At 46.2% G+C, this 10,225-nt stretch overlaps 1 protein-coding gene across 1 annotated transcript in view; it reads left to right on the forward strand.

Annotated features, from left to right (window-relative positions):
- The first annotated feature begins 3,439 nt into the window (after positions 1-3,439).
- The window catches only part of ZNF804B (zinc finger protein 804B), a 303,751-nt gene continuing 296,965 nt past the window's right edge, over positions 3,440-10,225 (forward strand). The window contains exon 1 of the mRNA XM_042471098.1: positions 3,440-3,590. Within this exon, the coding sequence (XP_042327032.1) occupies positions 3,483-3,590 (108 nt within the window). The 5' untranslated portion in view covers positions 3,440-3,482. The remainder of the gene's footprint in view (positions 3,591-10,225) is intronic.

The following is a 10,225-nucleotide window of genomic DNA, read 5'->3' on the forward strand; positions in this document are numbered from 1 at the left end:
TATTTATTTATTTATTTATTTTAAAAAGGATGAAAGGTGTCCAGAATTCACTTTAGTGGTCCCCAACAGCATTGTCATGAAAGGCAAGAGTATCTGGACTCCTGTCTCCAGTCCAGTAAAATTCCATATTGGAGGTACTGTTGGAACCACTGTCTGGGTGGATGCACCTTAAGTCTGTGAAAGATGTTGAAATCCCCGGGCAAAATACATAAATGTCTTCACCCAGTACCCAAAAGACATCACTGTTGGTGCCAGTGAGCTTCTCTGAGGCGGGCACTCTATATATGGACATCATGGCTAGAGCAGGGACATAGCTAGGATTTTAGGAAGGGGGGGTCCAGACTAAGTGCCACCATTATAATGGGGCTTGGGTGCGGCGGCACAGCAGCACACACCATTTTTCTAATGGAAGGGGGGGGTCCGGACCCCAAGAACCCCCCCCTTGGCTACGTCCCTGGCTAGAGAAGTCCTCTTTCTCATCTCCATATCTTCAAAGAGGTTTGGAAGAACAGGAAAAAGGAAGAGCTCTAGGTGGCATCACATGGTAGAAAGTCATTGTGTGTCCAAGCCTTTTAAGGCTTCACAGATAAAAGCCAGGATCTGACAGCTGCTACAGTGTAGTGATGAGAGAGTATCACCCCAGGACTGGGGGGCTGCATCCGCACTGCAGAAATCATCCAGTTTGACACCATTTTATCTGCAATGGCTCAATGCTATGGAATTTTGGGAACTGTAGTTTTGTAAGACATTTAGCCCATCAGAGAGTTCTGGCACCACAGTAAACTACAATTCCCAAAATCCCATAGCACTGAGCCATGGCAGTTAAAGTGGTGTCAAAGCGGATGATTTCTGCAGTGTGGATGCAGCCTTGATCTAGAGGGAGAGGGAAAATCCAAATTCAAACCATCATCCACTCATGACACTCGCTGGCTACTCCACTCTTACCTACCTGACAAGATTGTTGTAAGGTCTGAATGTTGGACTACAACTCTGGGGATCAAGGTTTGATTCCCAGCTTGGCCATGGAAACCCAATGGGTGACCTTGGTCAAGTCACATACTCTCAGCCTCAAGGGCAGGCAAGGGCAAACCTCTAAATAAATCTTTCCAAGAAAATCCTATGATAAGCCCGCCTTAGGTTTGCCATGAGTCAAAAATGACTTGAAGGCACACACCAACAACAATACACATGATTCCCGCTGAATTGCTTTGGCACAGCTGTCAAGGGAGTGAAGCTCTTTCTCTTTGGGTCTCCCTCCTCTTCTAACTGCCTGGTATGGAGACTTGTATTTATTTTTGAATGATGCAAAACTGACACTTAGAAGGAGAAGAGCAGGAAGCCCCTTCCAACCAGTGCTTGGTCTTCCTCCAATTTTTCTTTCCCTTTTCTGTGTCAACCTTTATTCTGGTGCCTGCAGCTCCTGCCTGGAGGGAAAAAGGGGGAGGCAGAGCAACTAATTCAAGGGGAGTTTTTGACAGAGGCTTCCATGGATGTGGAGAGGATAAGGGAGAGCAGGAAGGAGAAGTGGGCTGAGGAATGGGGTCGGAGGGGTTCCCTCTGGCTCTCTTTGGGATTCTGTGAGGGCCTCCCCCCAAATACATTCTGAGAAAACCGAAACCCAGATTAATAAAAAATAGGGCAGAAGAGGGTTGGGGAAAATGTTGAGACACAGGCCAAATGCTCCTAGGCAATTGAGGCAGGAGGTTTCCTCTTTGGGATGTACTAAAACAAATGACTGTACTTCCCTATAGGGAAACCATACTTGCCTATAGGGAAACATTGGGGAACACTGGCCCATAAAGAAAACATACTTGCCCATAGGGAAACCTTGGGGAATAACTGCCCATAGAGAAACCATACAATAGAATCATAGAATCGTAGAGTTGGAAGAGACCACAAGGGCCATCCAGTCCAACCCCATTCTGCCATGCAGGAACTCTCAATCAAAGCATCCCTGACAGATGGCCATCCAGCCTCTGCTTCAAGACCTCCAAGGAAGGAGACTCCACCACATTCCCAGGAACGAGTGTGTTCCACAGTCGAACAGCCCTTACTCTCAGGAAGTTCTTCCTAAGGTTGAGGTGGGATCTCTGTTCCTGGAGCTTGCCTCCATTGTTCTGGAGCAGCAGAAAACAAACTTGTTCCATCCTCAATATGACATCCTTTCAAATCCTTAAAGAGGGGCGATCATATCACCTCTTCCCTGTCATACCCAGCTCCCTAAGTCTTTCCTCATGAGACATACTTGTCCACAGGGAAACACTGGGGAATACCTTTCCATGGGGAAAGCCTACTTGCCCATAAGGAAACCTTGGGGGATCCATACTCCTGGAGGAACACAGGGAAATACAGGGCCATAGGGAAATAGCCAAGAAGACTTGTCGTCCACAGAGAACCACCCCTTTCCCCGGGGCCAAGTATTCCCCAGTCTTTCCTTCTGGGGAAGTCCTCCTGTCACTTGTTTCGGTCCGTCCTCCCTTCCCTTCCCTCTGTCTGTCACAACTCAGCCATTCGGCCCTTTGCAGAAGCCAGTGCCTGCCGCCTGCTGTGAAGGCTTCCGCACTCCTCCACAAGAAGGAAGGAAGGAAGAAAGGAGGGAGCGCGAAAAAGAGGGCTCTGGGCTGGTGCCCAAAGCCCTAGTGCCGCCCTTCCCCCGCTGGCCCCTCGGGCGGCCATCTCTGGCTCCTCCTCAGGAGGACGAGGGGCAGAAATGGAGGACGGGCCCCAAGGAGGGCGCCAGGCCCCCCTGGAAGCCCCGAGCCCCGCTTCTTAGCCCTCCCTCGGCTCCCCAGGCCTCTCGGAGAGGAGGCTGACCTGGAGGAAGGGTCCTGCTGCCGGGCAAAGAGGGAGGCGGTTTGCCAGTCCCTGCTGGGCGCCTCCGGAGGAGGAAAGGGGGCGGCGGGGAAGAAGGGAAGAGGAAAGAGGAGGAGAAGGAGGAGGAGGAGGAGAAGAGGAAAGAGAAAGAAGAGGAGAAGAGGAAGAGGAAGGAGGAGGAGGAGGAGGAGAAGTAGTAGAAGGAGAAGAAGAACAAGGAGGAGGAGGAGGAGAAGGGGAGACCTCGTCTGCGGTGCTGTCAAGTTGCGCTCCCTTCTTCTTGCTGCTCTTGTGTGTGGAGAAGCCCCCCTTCCCGCGGAGCAGCATGAGGAGGGGCTCCCCCGCGGTCCCCTGCCACCAAGCGACCGGGCTCCCTCCGCCGCCGCCGCCGCCTCCCCCCCCCCCCCCCCCTCCTCCTCCTCCTCCTCCTCCTCCTCTTTCGCCTCTTTCCCCCCCGCCGCCGCCGCCGCTCTCTTCCCGCCGTAACCCCGGCGCTGGATGAGAGCAGGAGCCCCGCAGCCTTCCTCCCTCTCCTCTTCCTCCTCCTGCTGCTGCTGCTCTTTGGGGGCTGAGCTGCCTTGGCGGAGGAAGAAGCAGGAGCATCCTCCTCCTCCTCCTCCGCCGCCGCCGCCGGGGCGCCCCGTGGCCAAGTCCTCCGCCGGCCCCGCATGGCGTGCTACCTGGTCATCAGCTCCAGGCACCTCAGCAACGGGCATTACCGGGGCATCAAAGGCATCTTCAGGGGACCCCTCTGCAAGAAGGGATCGGCCTCCCCGGTAAGGGCGCTTTCCGACTCTCGGACTTGTTGCCTCAACTGGGGTGCATCCACACTGGGCGCATAACCCGGTTTGGCACCGCTTTGAGGGGGATAGGACAGCCCTGTTGAAAGAGCTGAAGGGATAGGGTCCAAAGCTCTAGCCCTGTTAGGATCAGGATGGAGGGATGGCTCTCTATCTGCTTTGATGGAGAGTTCCTGCATGGCAGAATGGGGTTGAACTGGATGGCTCTTGGGGTCTCTGCCAAGTCTGTTATGATTCTATGAAGAACATTCATTGAGGCTTCGAGTGGGAAGTCAGGCTTGATGTGGTCTCAAAACCCATGTATCCGTTCTAGGATTGCTGGGTTGGCTTTTGGTTTGGCTTTGGTGGGTGGCTGCCTGGGGATGGCCAGGGGTGAGGGGGTGGCTTAGGCATGGCAGACCCACTCGCCTCAGCCGTGGATGGTGGAGCTTCCCTTGCGCCACAAGTCGGAAGGACTTGGATGGACGCCGTGTGAAAGTTGGTCAGGACTAAGCGAGAGGTGTGAAGAGTTGAGTGACAGTTGGATGGGATGATGGCTGAGAAAGACTAGAGGAGGAAGAGGAGGAAGAGTGGAACGTCTGAAAAAGAAATCCTCCCTCCACTGCGCCTCCTCCTCCTCCTCCTCCTTGGAGGGCTAAGTAGGCAGGGTGACCAGACGTCCTCCTTTTTTCCAGGACATGTCCTACATTTCAACCTTCTGTCTAGGAGGGATTCCAGAAGGTTCTCCAATTTGAGCCTGACTAAGAAGCATGTTTTTTTTGTGGGTTTGGGGGGCTATGTGGCCATGTTCTAGAAGAGTTTGTTTCTGATGTTTCGCCAGCATCTGTTCCGTGCCAGCGTTCTCTGAAGATATCAGCCACAGATGCTGGTGAAACATCAGAAACAAACTCTTCTAGAACATGGCCACATAGCCCCCCAAACCCACCAAAAACGATGGATGCTGGCTGTGAAAGTCTTTGACTTGACATAAGAAGCATGTGTTTACATTTCTATGGTGTCTATCACACTGGGGCTGATTTCAGCATTAAAGAGAGATTGAAGCCCATTTAAAGCCTCCTGCAAATGAAGCGGAAATGGCAAGTAATTGTGGAAATGATTATCACACACAATTGTGCAAAGAAAGTGATATCGGAAATGCATTGTCGCTGAAATCCCGAAAGTAAAAAGATGTGCATTAATGCTTCTTTGTGGCCACCTTAATGGCGGGTTTTGTGCCACGTCGTGTGAAATCGTTTTGCGTGATTACACTATTTTCCTGGGATATTCATGGGATAAACTCCCAATCGCCTTCATGTGATAAACTGCTAGAAGTGTTTGGAGCTTTTGTTTGGTCATGTCCCTCCATTTTTCTTGAGTGTCCTACATTTTGAGGTGCCTTGTCCTCCTTGGTGGTTGGGACATCTGGTCATCCTGAAAGTAGTAGGGAAAGTAGCATGAGGCAAGGACTGAGTGAGGAATGAATGTTTATATGGCAAAGAGAGGAAATAGATAAGGGATGGGATAAATGAAATTAGGGAATAAAAATGAAATCAAGGCAAGTCATGAGAAGTAAAGAATTTCGGATATGTTATGTACGTATAATTGGTACTATGTGTTGTATGTTAGGTTGTATGTGATTTTATGTATGTGTGTGTGTGTGTGTGTGTGTGTGTGTGTGTATATATATATATATATAATTAAAAAGAAAGTAGGGAAAGTGGCAGGTAGGACAGAGAGGGTCCTTGGGACTGACAGAATGCCAAAAAGAGTGAGTGTGACTTTAAGCAGAAAAAGTAACAAGGAGGAAACTTTAGGGTACCCCTCTCCAGTCGTCCCAAAACCAGAATTCACATACAACATGGGGCCACTTTGAAATGTTTGTGGTCATTATCTACTCTGGTTTCTTACTTGCTTTTTGTCCACCCTGCTATCATCATCTGGTGGCTTTCTGCCTGGTACTTCTACTGAAGTTCTTCTCTTCTTCATGAATACAAGGCCAGGTGTGCCCACATGACAGAAGTCCAGTAAGGTGCTATGGCCCTTACTCTCAAGTAAAGGCGTGCACAGGATTGTGCATTAGTGCCCATGATTGCAGAATTTAGCAGGCCAACAGCTTTACTTTGCTCAACTACTACAGCCTAAAGCAGAACAGCAATAAAACAATGGTGCTCAAAGCAGAATTACATTTTGCAAAGTAGAATGGGAATGTTCAAGAAGTACAGGGGTGGCAGTCATGTGCTCTGCCAGATGTTCCTGGACTGCAAGTCACAGCATCCCTCATCATTGACTGTAGAAGCTAGGGCTTTGGGGAGCTGCAGTCCAAGCAGCATCTGGAGAGCCACATGATTCCTTCCCTTGAATAAAAGAGTTTCTGAAAAGATCCCTGTCCCCATTAAGAATGTAGTGTAATTATGAAATAACAAAATCCATGATAGTGTTCAGTTATGGTAGGTAGATGGCATAATAGATAGATCATCCCAATAGGTGGTGTTATCTGGGGTTGTAGGCTGCAGTTTTTATGGGGCATCCTCATCCAATGTGAATCTGCTGGAGAGGGATTGTTCAAGGACTAGTGGGTGAATTTGTGGTTTTAAGAAAATCCAGGAGAGTGGATGCACTTCACTAAGTAGCACAACTATATTGTCAGTGTCTGATGTGGAGAATGGGGAGATGGTAATGTAGCCAAGTGGAGGCTGTACTGAATAAATGAAATAGCAGGAAATACTATGAAACACCTGTGTGTGGAAGGCAAAGTAGCTGGAATTATGGGTCAATAGTTATTGAGTATGGAATGGCAAAGAGAATGGAGAATGGATGCAGGAGCCTGTGAATCCAATTGATTGGTAGGGATAAATGTTGAATGAGAGCATACTGAAACATGCTACATATGCATATACGTCAGTGTTCTGGCAACTACTCTGGCAATCTTAATTGTGGTATTCAGCTCCCTTTAGTATCAATAACTGGGATACATGAACACAACCAGTTAGTGACCATTCACTATATATCTGTATATATTTTTAGCTCACCGCCTTCCCTTCTAAGAACTGTCCCACTTTGGAAATACATGCTTCTATCTTCTCTCTCTCTCTCTCTCTCTCTCTCTGAAAACTGTCATATGGCTTGTTGGATACTGGACATTGTGTCCTGCATCCTGTTGGTTCATTTCAATTGAATGTTGAATCCACTGTTCAGTGGTTAGCGCACATAGGAGTTTATTCTGTGGGGACAATTGGAAGTGTAAACAGGGTTTATTCTGGGAAAATTGTGCATTCACGATTAAGATTTCCACATCATTGTGAATAAAGTACCATTATCCTGGAAATATCCTGCAAAAATCATGCAGTTTCGACAGTAGTGCCTTTTTATGTGCCCTAGCACATGACATTACAGTTCTTCAGTTCACTTCCTGTGGGAGTTGGTCGTAAAAGTGAGTCTTTTTTGTTCTGGGAAAAATCCATTTGACAAAAGACTCACTTTTACAACTGTCTCCCATGGGAAGAGAACTGAAGAACTATGATGTAACGTAGTGAGGCATGTAGAAAGGTGCTACTATCCAGCTGAATTTCTGCTTTCTTTCCTTGTATGATAAGCTTGAACATCTACAAAAGCTTATGCTACAACTTCTTTTGCACACCTAGTCTCAAAGATGCTACAAGATCCCTTTGTGTGCTGTTATGTATTACTGTACTTATGCTTACTTGAACTGTACTTCTCAAAATGAATACAATTTAAGAGGCTTAAGATTTATTAATTTAGTGTCAGGTGTCCATATAGATACATTGAGAATGGTCAGTGACTGTTCATATTTCCCAGTTATTGGTACCAAGAGGCTTAAGAATAAGGACTGGAACTTAGGGAACCTATCCAGAGAAGAGGCTTCTGTGGGACTGGAGCTGTGTTATGCTAATGTTCTAGACCAACCTTCCTGAACTTGGTGTGTACCAGATGCTTTGGTATATAAATCCCAACATTCCTAGCCAGCATGTTCCCAGTGTTCCTGGTTGGGGAAGCTGGATCAGGCATTTGGTACCAGTTGGGGGTCACCATCAAAAAGTAATCACGATAGGATGGAGGTTATAGAATACCACACAGGAAAAACTGGAAGTTTAAATGGGTTAGATCTCATGTAGATCCCGCGTATTAGGCACAACTGCGCAAATGGTTTTCGCATGACGCTGCAAGCAATCCGCTCAGAATCTGACAAGAAAGAGACATGAACCAGCTAGTAGGCATTTTCAGGAAAATGTTGTGAATTAATTTGTTTCATTTACAATTCAATTGCTCTAGTGTGAAAGCTATTTGCAGTTTATTCAGTTTATTATTACTTGTTGCCAGATTTCCCATGATTCTTTGTGGCGAGTTTAATTCCGGGCTTTGTCATGCCTGGTTGAAAACAACTTCTGTGGCAAAGAGTGCTTTCCTCCCCGTTTCCCCTTCTCTCTGGCATATATATGTGTGTGTGTGTGTGTGTGTGTGTGTGTGTGTGTGTTTGTGAGTGGTTTGTGTTGTTTTACGGGAGTTTGCATCAGGACACCTCAGCCTTCCTCTGAAAAACCTTCTGGGGCAAAGAGTGAGTGCTTTCCTCCCCATTCTCCCTTCTCTCTGGCATGTGTGTGTATATACACTTGGAAATTAAATATTTGTGTGTCACTTCTGGTAACGCAACTACTCCTTCTGTGTGCATGCACAAAAAAGTTAATTCCAAACCATCAATGGGATTTGTCTGCATCTGTGTGAAACAAAATGCACTTTCCCCCCACTTTCTCACGTTAGTAATGAGCTTCTAAAGTATTATTGTGCTCTGTGTGTGAAAATCGTTCACGCATTTGCACACTTTTCCAGGATGCAGACGCTTTAATCATTTTCAGGATGGAAGCACATAGGTTCCCATGTGATAAACTCCTATGACAACATGGGTTAAAGATTCAGGTGAATAAAGAATCTCTCCCTATATGTTGAGCTGCAAATCCTGCTTGCCACTTCACCACAGGTACTATTTAAAGAATATTAAACAAGCATATTGGATGTTTACTTACTTCCAACTTCACTTATAGTTTGGACCTCAGATCCTTTGAGAGCTATTTAAAGAATAAGAGCCATAAATGCTGAGGCTACAATTCTGTATACATTTCTTGGAGCACTGGCAACTTGCAGTCTCACTTGCGTGGCGATGTATTTGTGTTTGTGCGAAACACGACGTTTGGGTCACAGGCTGCATGCCCAGCTTTAGAATAAGTCTCAGAGCTCTACAGGGCTTGACTTTTGGCAGACATGCATATCATTACACTGTCAGTATTGGGTTTCTACTTTTCAGTGATAATTGGCACAAGAACATCTGTTTCTAGGTTTGAAGAGGATGTAGGACCAAGCTAATGTTTGTAATATTTAGGAAATCAGTTGAAGATTAACTTTCAGGGACCTTCTTGAGATATCAACCCCAAAACATTTGTCTTTCTCATTCTGAAGAAGTGAAAGCTGATTCTAAAAATGTTTGAAAGTTATTTGGGCTTTTGGAAGAATAGAAACATCCCTGTGGTGATGGCTTGTATGCAAAAGTCAAGAAATTTAAAATGTCAGAGTGATCTGGAAATGTGCCTCCAACCATGTTGTTTCTCTCTCGTGTGTGTGTGTGTGTGTGTGTGTGTGTGTGTGTGTGTGTGATCTCTATCCTGTTTCCTACACTGTTGTTCATGTGAAGGTGCACCATGAACTCAATGTACAATATGCTCAACAGTTTTGAATTAATTAACAACCAATATTTTATAAATTTATGGGTTCTTTTCTCAAGCACTTTATTCTAATACCATCTCAAACGTATTTGGAAAAATCTTGATTTATTTCGGTGAGAAAGGGGCAGTTGATAAGATACATTTTGTCCTATAATAATGCATATTTTATTTCAGTAATTGGGTCATTAATATGCCAATCTGGAGGGGGGGAGGAGAGGAAGAGAAAAAGAGAAGGAGCTGGGTGAAAGAGAGATAGAAAATGGTAAGACCCATTGTTTTTAGTGGGGTTTACTACTACATAGATATGTGTAGATTTTAGCTTAGAGACTCCTTTAGGACATTTTTTATAATACAAGGGACCTCATGCATGGTTCTGTGTAGTTTTTAATGTGTAATGTGTACATTTCCTATTTAAAGTGTTCTCTATTAACAAACCATGAAATGTCAGCAGGCTTGTAGCTATGCTTTCAGGTATGAGGACAGTAGTGAATATTTTAAATACCTTTATGAAATTTCATGGCTCTGTGAACAAAGATTTCTTCAACTGGATATTTGTCTGTCACTTTGTCTCCATGGAGTTTATCGCATCGCGTTCCGAGAACATTTTTGGAACCCGATTGGAACGGAACACTTTCAACTTTACCGCACGTTTTTGTCCCCATCGGGTTCCCATCGGGTTCTACATACCCCTCAAAGTGTTCCATATGTGTTCCTCGGAGGGAACGGATAAGAAAGTGATCCAAGCTTGTGGAAACGTTTTTAAAACGGTCCAAGAAATGTCAGAGCGGTAATGTAATCCATTCTTACTTCTGTTCCCATGTTCTGCCTTGTTGTGATTGGCTGAAAGGACTTCCCTCCCTGCATTCTGTTTCCCAAGCTCTAGCCTGGCCCTGGCTGGGA

The sequence above is a fragment of the Sceloporus undulatus genome, chromosome 6 (assembly GCF_019175285.1).
Source record: "Sceloporus undulatus isolate JIND9_A2432 ecotype Alabama chromosome 6, SceUnd_v1.1, whole genome shotgun sequence".
NCBI classification, from domain to species: Eukaryota; Metazoa; Chordata; class Lepidosauria; order Squamata; family Phrynosomatidae; genus Sceloporus; species Sceloporus undulatus.